We start from the raw sequence: 16,650 nt of genomic DNA, 5'->3' as shown, positions 1-16,650 counted from the left end.
CTGTTCAATTTTTGCTGTGGGAACATTCTGTTCAGCTAAGTAGTGTGGGAAGAAAAATTTCGCCTAAACTTTATTAAATCCTTAACTGCTATTTCAATGCTCTTGTCAGAAGCAAGAGAGCACATATAACCTACCTGGCTTATATTTGATTCCTGTTCCTCATGTTGGGGGAGAGGCTGACCTAAGATAGGAGACATTCGCTGACTTGGATCTAATACTCAACAGCTGGGCTGTAGGATACAATCTGTAATATGAATTTAGATTCCTTCAGGGCTACATCTCTTTGATGTTCTGAGTATCAAACTGTCGCCTTCTTACCTACATGTATTACATAATCCATTAGCCTGGCCATTAAAAACCTATATTTAACTTGATTTAAGTCTGATTTTATTTTTTTTTTAAGCTGGATTCTTAATATAATGAATAGTTTCCAATTACTTTAAAATGTAATCATGCCTATTTTGATCACAAACTTCAAAAAAGTGTGGAAAGCAAAATGAAATGGAGGTTAAAACAGATGGAAAGAACTTCTCCACAATGTAAACTGTTAAACTGGAAGTGTGAGCTGCAACTGACAAGTTCAGAAACATCCTTAAAGGTGTTCTAAGAGACTGGGATGATGTTCTATGCCTTCTCCCAATCCCCAAAAGTCATGTGTAAATGTCCCAGGGGACCTACACTCAGTTTTCTGCTCACTTGCAACATTACAGTCTCCTGCATCATGACCCTAAAATTCCTTGTATTATTTTTTATGGTTGTGTTACCCACACAGCAACTCCTTTGGCAACAATGGTAATTACCCTAGCCTTGTTATCTCAGGATAACACTGTAATTAACTTGTGACATTGTAGCATTCATGGTTATAATAATTGTAGCAAAAAATTCCAATGAAAGTAACATTTTTAGTTCTGGCATTCAAAAATAACTTCAGCAATTACACTGCTTAAAAAAATCAAGTTTCCCCAAAAAAACCATGATTTTCGGGGCACCTGGGTGGCTCAGTCAGTTAAGCATCTGCTTCCGGCTCAGGTCATGATCCCAGGGTCTTGGGATCAAGCCCTACATCGGGCTCCCTGCTCAGCAGGAAGTCTGCTTCTCCCTCTCCCTCTGCCCCTCCCCACTGCTCACTCTCTCTCTGTCTCTCTCTCTCTCTCAAATAAATAAAATCTTTTTAAAAAAGAAAAAAAGACATCATCTCCTCCGTACAAAACTCACTGAAATTAAGCTGAGTGCCCCCTGAGAAACATTAGACTATCTCTTTTGTAAGAGCTTCCAAAGAGAATGGGGAAACAAACACACAAATAAAACACATTTTTCAAAATATTACTTACAGCTCCTCTAGAAAAGGAAAGTTCTTAAATGCATCTTCTGGTAATTGAGTAATGTTGTTCATACTGATATCCCTGGAAAACATAAAGTTAAGATTTTTGACTAGGTGATATTAGACTAAAAGAACTTAATTCAACAGAAAAATAATCAGGTGCTGGCATTCTGTAAAGAAGTGAGAAAAATGAGCACAACAAGTCAGACAGCACACAATTTTATATAAATTATGTTCCATAATTTAGAAACGAACATAGAAATGTACCCAGATCCTGGGTACCCACTTCCCACTTTAAGTATTCTTGAAAAAAAAAAAAAAGAAAGAAAGAAGGAAAGAAAGAAAAATGTCTCAAACTTCCTACAATGAGTGGGCCAGTTTGATTTCCCAGGGCTCTGGTATTTAAAGTGCTGTACCTGATAAAAATAAACAAATGAATACCCCGGGGCATGATAAAAGATTTGCAGGCAAGGGTGGCTTAAGTCACTGTCAGGGACAATAAAACAGGTTGTAGCTGTATTCCAGTCATATTTTCTGCAAAACCTATAAAAGTCCTCCAGGTAATAGTTGTAAGGGGATTTCATTTTTAGCCTAGGAACAGATGCAGCCTAGAGACATGTGCATACATGACGGGTATGCTGTCCATTTCCAGCTTTTCCTTCGAGAAGCAGCAGGAAGGAGAGAACTCACTTGCTGATATAACTTGACAATTAACTAGTTCAAACAGTTAAAAAAAAAAATTTATTAACCATTTCCTTCTTCCCTGGCAACTGCCTCCTCAACTGGTTTTCTCTTTCCACACTGTGTAACACGGACCCCGTGCAAGGCAGGTTAAGGCAGCCTCAGAGGGAAAGTCCCAGTGTGCACTGGGCCATTGCCTCACTCAGGGTCCTCTGCCTCTTGTCTGCGGCTGTGTCCTCAGGTCTCTTGGTTCTAAGAATCACCAGGAAAATTCACAACTGGGACCGCCTCGTCACATAGGAAGATAGAAGAGAAATCAGCTAACAATAAAACACCAAAATCAGCTAAGAATAAAAACACTGATTTTTATTAATTTAGTCAGGTGAAATTTTCTTTTAAAAGAGCCGACACCTTCAGTACCAAGGTAGGTGAATCCCTTCTCCCTACCTTTGCCATTCACTAGAATTTAGAAATGGAATGTGCACCCCTCTTCATGAGCCCTTCCCAAGGCAAGTCTGGAAACCTTCCTGGCTCGGGAATAACAGTAAAAGCAGGCACAAAACCAGCAAAAGCAGTGTGGCTGCTAATGTGTAGACAATACGGACACCGTGGTTAAGACCACACGTACGATCTCCCCTTACAGATGGGAAAACTGGGTCTTCCTGAGGTACGGAACCTCCCCCAAGGCCACCCAACAGATGGTGTCACAGGAAATGTGACCTCCAGAGTCCATGACTTTAACTGCAACACTGAGTCTTCCCAAGGTATTGTGTGAATCCTGTTCCTTCTCTCCAGTGATTGTCAAAGATACAAAGCAAACCCACGGTCCTACCAAGGGTAAAAGTGAGAGGGATACTGTCCCTGAGACCTTGGTACAATCACCAGTGAATCCTGGGGAGAGCACTTTTGCTTGACAATTTAAAAAAAAGAACTATAAATAGCTTTAGAATTTGAGGAACCAAAGTTCATTATAAATTTGAGCATGAAACTGTTCTAGAGATGAATCCTATGTCCATAGAGATTCCCATGCATTCCAAAATTTTATCATTGAAAATAACTCAAAATCTATTAAAGATGATTTATAAGAAAAACAAAATTAATATGCGTCTCAAGGGATTATCTTTTTTTCAGAATTATTTTTAAACACAGGCGCTGATGGTACTTTAGTCAGTGATTGATATCCTTGGGCAGGGGAAGGCAAACCCTCTGTTTTTCATAAACACTCAAGCAAGATACTGGAGAAATAGCAGCAAAATCAGGGTCTGAAGAAGCAGGCTCGACTCCTGCTACTGCCACCTAGCCACTGTGTAATCCTGGGCCTCAGTTTACTCATCTGTAAAATGAGAGCACTGAACTGACTGGTTGAGGGGCTTCCCAGCCTGAAATTGTATACTTCTATGATTCACCTTTTCCTGCAGTTTTCATGGAGGAGCCCCTCCTCCCTGATGAAAATATATGTGGTTCATTTTGTAGAAAAGGCATGTTTCTGAAAAATTTAAAGACTATTAGTTTGCCATTAGAAAACCACTGAGTCATTCCCGCTGGAAACCCATTTGCCCTTAACCAATAAAATCATTCTTAATCATACAACAAAACGTTTAGTCACACTGAAATGCAAAATAATAATCTGAGTAAGCAGTGATTCTGTAAAATGTCACACAACGTTGATGCTCTTTAGCCATTCCAATAAATGGAGAGAGAAGGACAAGCACAGTTTATTACTTTACAAAAGGAGGCACTCCATACTGTTTTCCTGAGTTCAGGTGAATATCACAGTAACAGAAAAACTGATTACTTGCCTCACCATAAAAAGAGACATAATTAGAAATTACACCACACTATTCTCTGCATTCCAATTTTTTAAAACCCATACACCTATATAATTCTCTCATTTTTTCCCCTCAGAGTAACAAGACATGACAAGTAGTTCTGCTGTAAGCTATAAATGCAATTAGTAGGACTCCATATTTACAAACTAATATGTTTTAAACATATGGTGAGGTTTTGTTTCAAAGCTTCAGATTCAGGAGCAACACTTGTTTCCAAAATGTTCTGAATTTCACATATCTAGAGAGGTTCTATCTTTATAGGTATTTTCCCTCCCATTTTCTGGGTTTTAATTAAATAAAACATTTGAGAATAGGAAGGAAAAAAAAAAAAAAAGAAGGGGGAGCCTACAAGATGTTATCTCCAGAGAAGCTCTGGAAACATGTGGTTACAGATTATAAGGTGGGTGGGTACTCATTTAAAATAATGAGGGCTAATGGTGATAAACAACCTACAGACAAGTCTTAGAGAAGATTCCAGACCTGACATCACCAACACCGACAACGGAGCTTATGGTTGGAAAGGATGCTGGGGATGATAAGTTAACCGTAACAATTTACGAATGGAAGCCCTATGCCATAATTACAAACATCTCAGGCTCACAAGCCACATGAATCATTAAAATGCATAAGTTAAAAAAATTTATATAGAAAATGTTCAGCTAAAAGGTAAACCTTGGGATCAGTGGTTTGACATTCATATGAGCAATACAATCTTAGTAGTAACCTCTAATATTAAACCCACTGACTTGCCATCCTGGGTCCCTATGAAGAAAATAAATATAACATAGAAACCAAAAAAAAAAATTGTGCGCCTAGGTGGCTCAGTCGGTTGAGCGTCTGCCTTCGTCTCTGGTAATGATCCCAGGGGCCTGGGATTGAGTCCGGCATCGGGCTCCCTGCTCAGCGGGGAGTCTGCTTCTCCCTCTTCCTCTGCCTGCCACTCCCCCTGCTTGTGCTCTCTCTCTCTCCCTATCAAATAAATAAATAAAATCTTAAAAAAGAAAAAACAAAACAAGGAAAAAAAAACAAAGAAATCATACAAGGTCAGAACACCACCAACTCACAAACGCCCCCCGAGGGCAAGTTCAAGAGAGCTGATGGCCTTCCTTGGAGTTAGTCTAGTATATAGTTGGAAGTACACAGGCTTAGCACCACAAAGACCAAGATCTACCTATGAATTTACTAGCTGTATGATCTTGGGCAAGCTGTTCATCTTTTCTGAGCCCTAGCTTCTTCATTTGGAAAAAAAAGAGGCAGGAATAACTAAACCTTGTAGACTGCTGATGATCAGAAAATGTCAAGTTACACACAAGAAGCTAAGTTAGTAATAAGGTATTAGCTTACTATCATCCATATTTTTGCTGCTCCTGGAAGCTGAGTCCAATGTGGTGAAAGCTAGCAGGCCAAGCATCACACTACCTTTGGTGGTCTTCCTCCCCAGAAAGAAACCAGTTTTACACAAGAGAAACACTCAGTGATGCAGAAGACCTAGAATCTGGAGTCATTCCAACTACAAAACTAGACTCTAAACTCCAGAACTCCAAGAGTCAAAGATTTTTAGGGGCACCTGGGTGGCTCAGTCGGTTAAGCGACTGCCTTCGGCTCAGGTCACGATCCTGGAGTCCCGAGATCGAGTTCCGCATCGGGCTCCCTGCTCGGCGGGGAGTCTGCTTCTCCCTCTGACCCTCCTCCCTCTCATGCTCTCTGTATCTCATTCTCTCTGTCTCAAATAAATAAATAAAATCTTTAAAAAAAAAAAAAAGATTTTTAAGCTAGAAGAGCCCTTTGAAGTCAAATACCTCATTTTATTTTTTTAGAAGATTTTATTTATTTATTTGACAGAGAGAGCACAAGCAGGGGGAGTGGGAGAGGGAGAAGCGGGCTCCCCGCTGAGCAGAGAGCCCGACGTGGGGCTCGATCCCAGGACCCTGAGATCTTGACCTGAGTTGAAGGCAGACGCTTAACCAACTGAGCCACCCCGGCGCCCCAAATACTTCATTTTAAAAGAAAAAAGTTGAGGCCCAGGTGTTGACAGAGTCAAGCACTGGAAAGATAGGGGAAGGAAGAGGAACGTGCAGAGAGAAGGGAAGGAAATTATATTCTTATAGGAAATTTTTGGAAGGACAAGGGAAGACAAGAGCCATTTTCAAAAGACTAGGAGGGCTTCACACAGTTTAGTGATAAGAAGGGAACAGAACCCAGAACTTTAATGGGGTGCTTGACTATATTTTTTCTACACATATTTGTCCCAAAACAGACTTCTTCATACTTAGTTCTCTCAAAGTACACCAACCGAAACAGAACATATGCCTGCATATTATACCAACACAAGGCAATACTCCCAAATTTTTACCACAGAGATCAGAATTACAAAAAGCACATTACCTCACTAGAAAAATAAAGCTGATTGCTCAAACACCAGCAGTCACTGGTTTCAAAATTAAAATTTAAAGGGTACAATTGTTTAATTGAAACTGCAAAATCTCCCCAGTGGTTAAACTCTCATCTTTTTTCCCCTCATAAAATTCACTACTTCTAAAGTATCTACAGAGTAAAGAGGAACATCATGTTTCAACAAGGTACCTTTTTAAAATCCCCGTAAAATGCTCCAGAAGCAAGCCTAACCTGTTTGCTGACGGCCAAGCGTGTACCACCATAGACTCCGCCATTGTACACTCGCTGGGTCTGGGCCTCCTGCCATAGAATTATTTAATTTTCAATATACTGTGATTGACCCAATGTTATCTAAATTTGAATAAGCCCTCCTATTTGTACTAGATAAAACTGTACTGCTACTACCACACTGCAGATTATATCTCAAATACTACCCAGCCATTTCAAGTCACTAAATGACATACAGGTGCTAGAGAACGCAGGGTTCTCTGATGTAGTCTCTAGGAAATTGCTGTGTCTTCAAACTCAACAAACATATGTTAAAAATGAATACTATCCCAATGACTTTTCTAAGGTCTTTTGTAATTAGCCAAAAATTTCAGGTCAATCTCCCATTCACAGATGTCTACAGTATGAACAAAAATGAAAAGCTAAAACTACATTTGAAAAATGCTTCTGGTGGAACAAATTTGAAGGGAGGGGTCTCTCTCGTCCACCAGCAGCGCCAACACACGTAGAAACACCAGAGTTCTAATCAAAGCCCATGAAGAGTTCATTTCTTTTCTGACAAGGATTCCCTATCTTTAGGCAAGCGATCTCTTTTTCTCCCTCTTTCTTTCTTTTTAGAACAAAAGTGATCTATGTGTATCAGTTTTTTTAAAACTGAAATACAGGGGCGCCCAGTTGGTTAAGTGTCTGCCTTTGGCTCAGGTCATGATCCCAGGGTCCTGGGATCAAGCCCCACGGGGGACTCCTTGCTCAGCAGGGAGCCTGCTTCTCTCTCCCCCTCTGCCTGCCGCTCCCCCTGCTTGTGCTCTCTCTCTCTCTCTCTCTCAAATAAATGAATAAAATCTTTAAAAAAAAATGATTAAAAAAAAAACCACCCTGAAATACAAAGAAAACCATCCACAATATCAATTCCTAGAAATAACCACTGTCATATTTCATGGGTGTCATTACAGATTTTTTTTTCTATGTACAGTGTATATTTTTACAAATGTGAAATCATATAGTTCTGAACATGTTTATCTATTGGCCCCTAAGATTTTTCATTTTCAAGAGAAATAAAAACGTCTCTGAAAATATATTTGAATAAAAGTACAAATATTACCATCTAATATATCCTGATGCTCTTTTTGGCAAGCCATACAGCATGGGGTGACAAAGTCCTTGTTAGTGAAAGCCACTATGCTAAAGGGAAAAGAAGTGAATTAGGGACTTTTCTGTAAAAGGAGATATCGTGTCACCCATTTAACACTCGCCACATATGTGCAAGGCAGCATGCTAGGATGGTGAGGTTCCTGTGTCAGAAGATGTGCCCACAGTTATTTCCTTTTTTAATTAAAATCTATCACTCCACTCTATTCTCCATTTACTATCACTATATATTTTTGCAACATCCAATTAAGTTTAACTTTTTTTTTCTTGTTTTTTTTTTCATTTTTTTCATTTATTATTTTTTTATTCTTATGTTAATCCCCATACATTACATCATTAGTTTTAGATGTAGTGTTCCATGATTCATCGTTTGTGCATAACACCCAGTGCTCCATACAGAATGTGCCCTCCTCAATACCCATCACCAGGCTAACCCATCCTCCCACTCCCCTCCCCTCTAGAACCCTCAGTTTGTTTTTCAGAGTCCATCGTCTCTCGTGGTAACTTTTAAAATACGCATTATTGCATTTTGAAAGCAACCAGAGCAGCCATGTCTTTGTGAAGATGCTGCTCTTTATACTGCAGAAATGAGGCCAAAACAGTTTATATGCCATTTCACTCAGATTTTGCTCCCAAGATATTTTCCTGACCTTACATGTTTTAGCACTCCTTGAGTCCAACTAGATGTCACAACAGACACCCCTCTTATGCCATGTGCAACATTTCTACTACAGTTTTAGGCAGCAGGAGAAACTGGCTCCATATTATCTGGAGCATTCCTTGGTGTTTCAGACACAAAGATGCAGTGCTTTCCAGAGGAAAGAATCCAAAACTTGCTTCCCTGCAGGCTTGCAGTCCTTAAGAAGGTATGTGCTACAACCCACCATAATGATACTTAAAAATAAATCTTAATTACTGCAGTGAAAAGTTATCACCTTGTAAAGTCATTATCTATTTAAAGTACTTGAATATCCTAGTATATAATCTTCCTAACAATACAGAAAGTCTAGAGAAAATGCCAACTTCAAATCTTAAAAAATGAAAACTTTTTTTGCTATAGGAGATATAGAGAAGAATGTTTAATTCATTTTACGATCATCTACTCTAGTGGATTAAAACCTCTACTTCAGGGGCGCCTGGGTGGCTCGGTCATCATTAAGCATCTGCCTTTGGCTCAGGTCATGATCCCAGGGTCCTGGGATCAAGCCCTGCATCGGGCTCCCTGCTCGGCGGGAAGTCTGCTTCTTCCTCTCCCACTCCCCCGGCTTGTGTTCCCTTTCTCGCTGTGTCTCTCTGTCAAATAAATAAATAAAATCTTTAAAAAAACAAAACAAAACAAAACAAAACCCTCTACTTCAGGCCCTTTTAGAATTTTTCTATTAATGACTATATTGCCATTGCTAAGAAAATGAAAAGACATGAAACAGACTGGAAGAAAATATTTGCAAAACACGTAAGAAAAAGGAATAGTATCTATAATATAGAAAGAACTCTCAAAACTCAATAAGAAAATAAACCTGATTTTTAAGTGGGCAAAAAGATTTGAACAGACACTTCACTAAAGATTATACAAATGGCAGAAAGCACATAAAAAGATGTTCAACATTAGCCAGTGGGGGAATGCAAAATAAATCATAAGATACCACACCATACAACTATAAGAATGGCTAAAATGTGACCAAAAAAAAAAAAAAAAAAGCTGAAAATGCCAAGTCCTGACGAGGATATGGAGCAGCAGGAACTCTCATACACTGCTGGTGGGAATGCACAATGGTACCACCACTTTGGAAAGCAGTTTGGCAGTTTCTTATAAAATTAAACATGTGCTTATGACCATATGACTCAGCAATGCAAGGTATAAATAACTTTCAAAAACTGGAAATAACCCAAACACCCTTCAACTGATGAAGGGAAAAGAATCTTTGGTGTATCTATACAATGGAATAATATCCAGCAACAAAAAGAAGACTACTGATACAAGCAGTAGCAAGGATGAATCTCAAATACGTTATGCTACGTCAAAGCCTGACTCAAAAGGCTACCCGCCATACTCCATTTATATGGCATACTGGAAATGGCAAACTTTTAGAGACAGAAAACTGACCGGTGGTGGCCAACAGCCAGGGGGATGGAGTGGGAGAAAAGGTGGCTACACAGGGGCACGGGAGAACTTTTTCATGTGATGGAAATGCTCTATATCTTGATTTTGATGATGGTTATATCAGGTATCCAAAGTCTTAGAACTGTATATTAAAAAGTGAGAGTTTTACTGCATGTAAATTAAACCTCAACACCAGCCTTTTCTAAATAAGAGCATACATATTACCTCCTCACGTTTCTCCCACAGGAAAAATAATTAATCCTATGGCTAGAGGTTCTCTTTCCCAGCTTTACCCAACACCAAATGATGTCACACACAGCTATGCACTTACAGCAGGACATCAGGCCAAGCCTCTTCATTCTCTCTTTACCAAGCACCTACTAGGTTTGTGCCTGTGTGCTGGGCACCGGGTATACAAAAACAAGTAAGACAGTGTTTACCTGAAGAGCATTCTGAGACAGTGGAAAGGCGATAATAAACAACAAGTAAACACTGTGATATGTGTGGCACAGCAAGGGAAGATGATCATCCAAACTTGGAACTGGAGAAAGACTTCCAAAGGCAAGGCTGTTATGCCAAGGTGTAAAGGACAGATATTACTTTATAGAGGGATGCTATTTCAATCTGTGCGCTCACTCATTAGGTTGGCACTGTTTCTCAGCAGAGACACAATTGGCATGTTGAGCAGGATAATTCTTCATTATTCCAGACAACCTTGCTCACTATAGGGCACTTGGCATCCCTGTTCCCACCAGCACACTAATTAGTGCAACTAAAGACATTCCTCAAACACTTCCTACCTCCCCAAACCAAGTTGGTAGCACAGAGAGGAAGATGAAATCTATTTAGCAAGTAGAACATGGCATTTTTAAATATATATATAATAAAGAGCTAATATCAAAGTTAAGTACATCACATAGAAAAAGAACCAGCAGAGCACCTGGATGGCTCAGTTGGTTAAGCATCTGCCTTCAGCTCAGGTCATGATCCCAGGGTCCTGGGTTCTAGTCCCGCATTGGACTCCTTGCTCAGCAGGGAGCCTGCTTCTCCCTCTGCCTGTCGCTTCCCCTCCTTGTGTTCCCTCTCTCTCTCTGACATATAAATAAATAAATAAATAAATAAAATCTTAAAAAAAAAAGAACCAATATTGTTTCACAGCAATTGTTTATATTTTTGCATATATACTGGTTCATGATGTAAAATGTAGTCCTCATTGGATTCATAGGGAAAAAAAACTGAAAGACTCTGAACGAGATAACTTGTTTGTTTGGGTGGGGGTTGCCTCCAGGCACAGGGACTATCACCTGCGAAAGCACCGTTGAATGAGATAAAACCAGAGTGGTCAAAGAGAGAAAACTATCCAGGAACTTGAACATTACAAGCCAGCATGGCTACAGGTGGTGAGAGAAGCTACCAAGATTAGCAGAACGTACATCCCCAAAAGCCTTGTTAATTTGACCTCTAGAAATCGGAGCTGCCAGGGATGCCTGGGTGGCTCAGTCGGTTAAGCATCTGCCTTCGGCTCAGGTCATGATCCCAGGGTCCTGGGATCAGGCCCCGGATCGGGCTGCTTGCCCAGCAGGGAGCCTGCTTCTCCCTCTGCCTGCTGCTCCCCCTGCTTGTGCTCCCTCTCTCTTTCTCTGACAAATAAGTAAATAAAATCTTTAAAAAAAAAATTTAAAAAGAAATCAGAGCTGCCTGCGGAAGTTTAAGCATGGCAAGTTTGCTGCAGAAAGATCATTCTGGCAACCATATATTACAATGGGAGGGAAGGAGGGAAAGAAGAAATTCAGACCTTCTGGAAGACAGCTTCCCTGACTGCAAAATATTGTGTACTTGCTACTTCTCAGGTCCTTTCCAAATCTATCATTATGACTCCTATCTTGGCATTCCTGATTCTGCACATTCCATGCATAATTAGTAGAAAATAAGCAACTCTTAGATTCATGTTTTTCCTATATGCACAGACACATTTGCTTGTGTTAGCAAGTGTGTGAATGAGCACAGACTTTTAAAACATACCCCCTTCAGAATTACAAGGGTTCAGCAATTAAGAAAGACGCATGACTTCATTTCCAAAGGTAATATTTTATGCTGTAATTGTTTATGCTCTCAATGAAGCAATACAGCCTAGGAGACATTTAAGGGTGTGTTCTTCAAGGAGATGCTAACCCAACAAGTTAGTAAAGGAATAGAACAAAACACTGGTGTGAAAATACCCTACCACAAGGAAGGCAGGTGTGGTTGAAATTATACATCCTTAAAGGGGTACCTTTAAAAAATAAAAGTAGTCAAGCTAATTCAATATTTTCCAATATTGAAACAAGTTCCACTTGTTTCTGGAGTTTTTTTGTTTTTGTCTTTTTAAAACAGTCTAGTTGTCAAGTGTGGAATGTGCTCTAACGAGAAAAATATAAAATGCTTGAAATCTGGAGTAATGTTTACTAAATGGCAAAGAAAAAAAATGAATGCCAAAGAGAAAAAGAACATTTCTTTCTATAGTTTGATCGAGTACCCTAGCATCTGGCATCACATGGAACAGACAAGGGTTAAACTCTAATATTCCTTGTTTTCTTGCTACTTAACGGGTGTTCTCAGGCATTCTTTGGGTGTCAACAGCTGTTCTGGTAACCCTAACGATGACAAAACAGTGCTCATTACCAGCCAAGACACACAGACAGAATGGTATTTCAATAGTCCATTTAACATCAACAAGAAGTATTGTAAGGATTGTCAGCTGGGCAGACTGGAAACACTCAATTACTTCATCCTCGCAGACAAAATGCACTATTCATAAAGAAATCAATCCAACAGCATTTATTATGGTAAATATTCTAATTAACTAAACGGTTTATGTTTTATTATGGCTACACTTATTAACACCACTGATAGGAAAACATTACTTCATGGTCCTGCCTTCAAACACGCACACCCACGAAAACTTCTGTTTAGACGCACATTTTTTTTTAACTTCAACTCACAACCAATTAATGGGTTATGAAATCATTTTAATGGGTCACAGCCAACTTTTTTTTTAATTTAAATGGGAAAGAATAGAATAAAATAGAAAAAAATCAGAAAACATCAAATGTAGTAACAGTATTGTTTCGGGGAATTTTGGTTCAGCGAATGTGTGTTTCTGTCTTACTGACTGCAAAGTCTCAAGTTCGTATACATCGTCTGTGAAATATAGTCAGAACCACGAATTCAAGGGTTTGGCTATTAAAGCCAAATATTTCTTATTCTTCCCCCCTAGACGGAGTCCCAACTGCAGCTGCTTTCTCAGCACAAGGTTGGCTCAATGCATTTAGTAACCTTGAAAGTCTTCCTTCATCTATAAACTTCCCTTTTGGAATTGCCTTGCTACACCCCATAGATTTTGGACCACTGTGTTTTGTTTTCACTGGTCTCAACGTACTTTTTTTTTTTAATTTCTTCTTTGATCCCTTCATTGACCCACTGGTTGTTCAACAGCACATTGTTTAGTCTCTACATGTTTGTGTCTTTTCCAGTTTTCTTCTTATAATCTATTTCTAGTTTCATTCTGTTGTGGCCTAAAATGTGATCTATCCTTGAAAACGTTTCATGTACACGTAAGAAGAATGTGTATTTTGCTTTTGAATGGAATGTTTTGTATATATCTATTAAGTCCATCTGTGGTAAGGCCAATGTTTCCTTATTAATTTTGTCTGGATGATCTATCCATTGATGTAAGTGGGGTGTTAAAGTCCCAGTTATTGTTATCATACTACTGTCAATTTCTCCCTCTGTATCCATTAATATTGCTTTATGTATATGTTGGGTCCATATTAACAAGTGTTATATATTCTTGTTGAATTAACTCTTTTATCATTATGTAATGCCCTTTGTTGTCTCTTGCTATTGCCTTTGTTTCAAAGTCTATTTTGTCTGATACAAGTACTAGTAACCCAGCTTTACTTTACTTTTGTTTCCAATTACATGAAATATCTTTTTCCATCCCTTCACTTTCAGTCTGTGTGTGTCTTTAGACTTCAGGTGAGTCTCTGGAAGGCAGCATATTCAATATTTTCCAATATTGAAACAAGTTCTTGTTTTTTATCCATTCAGCCACCTTATGTCTTTTGATTAAAGCATTTAGTCCATTTACAATAAATAAATAAATTAAAATTAAATTAAATTAAATTAAATTAAATAAAGGGCACCTGGCTGGCTCAGTTGGAAGAGCATGAGATCTTGATCTCCTGATCTCAGAGTCATGAGTTTGAGCCACACATAGGGTATAGAGATTAAAAATAAATAAATATAAATATACAGCTTCTGTATAATCTAACCAGCTGTTTATTCCCTCTAGGGTCTTTTTCACCTCTGTTATTGTATTCTTCAGCTCTCATTTGCACATTCTTATATTGTCTAGCTCTTTCTTGAAGTTCTGTGTTCATCCATTCTTCTCTCTATGGGGGTTCCTAGTAGTACATGATAAATCACTGTACATCCAATAATCATCCTAAGCAAGAAAAACTCCAATTTCTAAGACACTGAGGCATTGACCTCATTATAGAGAGACAAGAAGAAAATTCTAAATGATAAGGTCTAGGCCTAAACTCAGAGACAGGAAGAAATTTCACCAACATTTTAATGCAGGCTTTGTGGACCAACTGCTTCCCTTCAGGTTATGAGGCATGTGGTACCCCTCCCAAACACACATACCACACACTCTCCCTTCTCCCCTCTGATGGGCATTTTTAAAAAGGCTTATAAAACATATTCTATCCTTAAAGGAATGACTCAAAATTGTAACTAAGATGACTCAATCATTTCTGTTGATTATAAGACAACAGACATTGATAATGATGGTTCATAAAAAGTCACTCAAGATACTCCCTTGGTAATGACTTGAAGCTATGCAATCAAATCTGAGATAGTCCTGAATCTTTGAGCAAAAATTCTCAAATTTGGTTCTGTAATACTTCTGGACAGCTCCATCTATAGCAAGTCTTTAAGTTCTAAGAAGTCCTGGAAACAATACTAATTCCTTTTAATTTCTGCAGTCAACATGGGTCATATGGTCCTTTATTTCTTACCTTGGACAGAAAACAATGGGCTACCCTGAAATTTGGTTATTAAAAAAAAGAAAGAGAGACACAGATGCACTCTAGGAACTCCAAAATATGTTCCGAGTTATTGCTTTAGGTTGTTTATCTAAGAAAATCTCTCAGTTCTGGAGTTGACAACGTTTGTTGGAGCAGTTTTGTTATTAATTGGTAAGCAAAGAAGAAATAATATCTTAGAAAATAAACTCCTGGGGCGTTTGGGTGGCTCAGTCATTAAGTGTCTGCCCTCGGCTCAGGTCATGATCCCAGCATCCTGGGATCAAGCCCCATGTTGTGTCGGGCTCCCTGCTCAGAGGGGAGCCTACTTCTCCCTCTCCCTCTGATGCTCCCCCTGCTCATAATCTCTCGTGCTCGCTCTCTCTCTGTCAAATAAATAAAATCTTTCAAAAAAAAAAAGAAAAGAAACTTCTAAAAGAAAGAGAATACTTAATACCTTAACACCCAGTGAAACCAGATACACACTCCTAACTCTCACACACACACACACTCCAAAAAGAGCTTAGCCTATAATTAAAGATTGTATGACTGGAAGGTCAATTCAGATACCACTAAGCAGGATGCCACTAAACCCCAGTCTGCCTGAGACAACCCCAGTTTACATCTATTGTCTTGGCAAATTATTAATGGTGCTCCTTTTCCCTCTCAGAGGTACAGTCATTGGAATGATAAATGACAGCAGTAGGTTTGACTGAATGATGTTGAATGAGTTGTGATAGGAAGAAGTGGAAAGCTTGGTTTGGATTGCCTTGGGGAAGGTCTGAATAAAAGGCTAATTCCATCCATATTACTATATGGACAATAATAATATGATCTGTAGAGTTTGTAAATATCGCTTTGATCAATTTCCTGTTCCTCCAGCTGGACCATAAACTCCATTAGGGTGGGGTGTGTGTTTTGCTCACTACTGTGTCCCAAGCCTGTGGCACACTGTGCGGCCACACTTGCGTGAATGGCATGCCAGACACTGTTAAATGCTTTAAAGGTCATGGTAGCAAATACACACTTAGCATTTCCAAAAAAATAAATTTAAAAAAAGGCTTAATTTTCCAGTTAGCTAAAGGAAGTCAATGGCCTGGTTGTGGGAGGAAAGAAAAAATAGGGCACAGAAACTATCCTCTTTTTTACAAATTTTTATAATTGACCTGATTATGGAACAGACAGTGAGGAACACAATATTTCTTATGGATGGCAAAGAGTGTTAATGACAGATTTCCTCCCAAAGTCTATTGCTATAACCAAATAAAAACTCTACACACAAACACATTTGGGGAAAAGCAAGAAAGAGAGCAAAGCGTTCATTTAAATACAAGTTCCTGGATTTAAAAATAGCTTGGGAGGAATGATGTAAATTTGGATTTCAGTAAAACTAATTTTTCTTCCTCAAAATTTTAAAATACAGGCTTTGTCCTAAGAATAGCATCTCATAGAACCACTAAACTAGAAAGCATAGTTGTTAAATGCTTCCCCCAGAAGCGAAACCAAATGCCTTGGGTTTGAATACAGCTCTGTTCACTCATCAGCTATAAAACCCTGGACAAGTCCCTTAATCTCTATGTGCCTCGATTTCCTCATTCAAAATGGGGATGAGACTTCTGACTTCAGAACATCACTGTTAGGGTTAGATGATGTGACTTCCAGCTGGTACGCAGCCCAGCACCTAGCCCACAGCCAAAACTCAAACTCTGCAATTATTATTTTACTGTTATCATCAGCTGATCACCATCTAATCTCACCATTTCATTTTAATAATGAGGCAACTGGGGCCCAGAGGAGTTAAATAATTAATTAATTAAAGAACCAAGGTCAGAATCAAAAAGATAAATCCCAAGGGCGCCTGGGTGGCTCAGTCAGTTG

At 39.0% G+C, this 16,650-nt stretch overlaps 1 protein-coding gene across 2 annotated transcripts in view; it reads right to left on the bottom strand.

The window, feature by feature from the left end:
* The window catches only part of LGR4 (leucine rich repeat containing G protein-coupled receptor 4), a 98,828-nt gene that overhangs the window by 42,498 nt on the left and 39,680 nt on the right, over positions 1–16,650 (bottom strand). Inside the window, exon 2 of one of the 2 annotated variants that reach the window (XM_021685331.2) lies at positions 1,332–1,403. The exons of the other annotated variant lie outside the window; for it this stretch is intronic. Within the exon in view, the coding sequence (XP_021541006.1) occupies positions 1,332–1,403 (72 nt within the window). The remainder of the gene's footprint in view (positions 1–1,331; positions 1,404–16,650) is intronic. 2 annotated transcript variants of the gene reach the window in all.

This window comes from Neomonachus schauinslandi, chromosome 11 (genome assembly GCF_002201575.2).
Source record: "Neomonachus schauinslandi chromosome 11, ASM220157v2, whole genome shotgun sequence".
NCBI lineage: Eukaryota > Metazoa > Chordata > Mammalia > Carnivora > Phocidae > Neomonachus > Neomonachus schauinslandi.
This window is presented reverse-complemented; position numbering and strand designations above follow the sequence as displayed.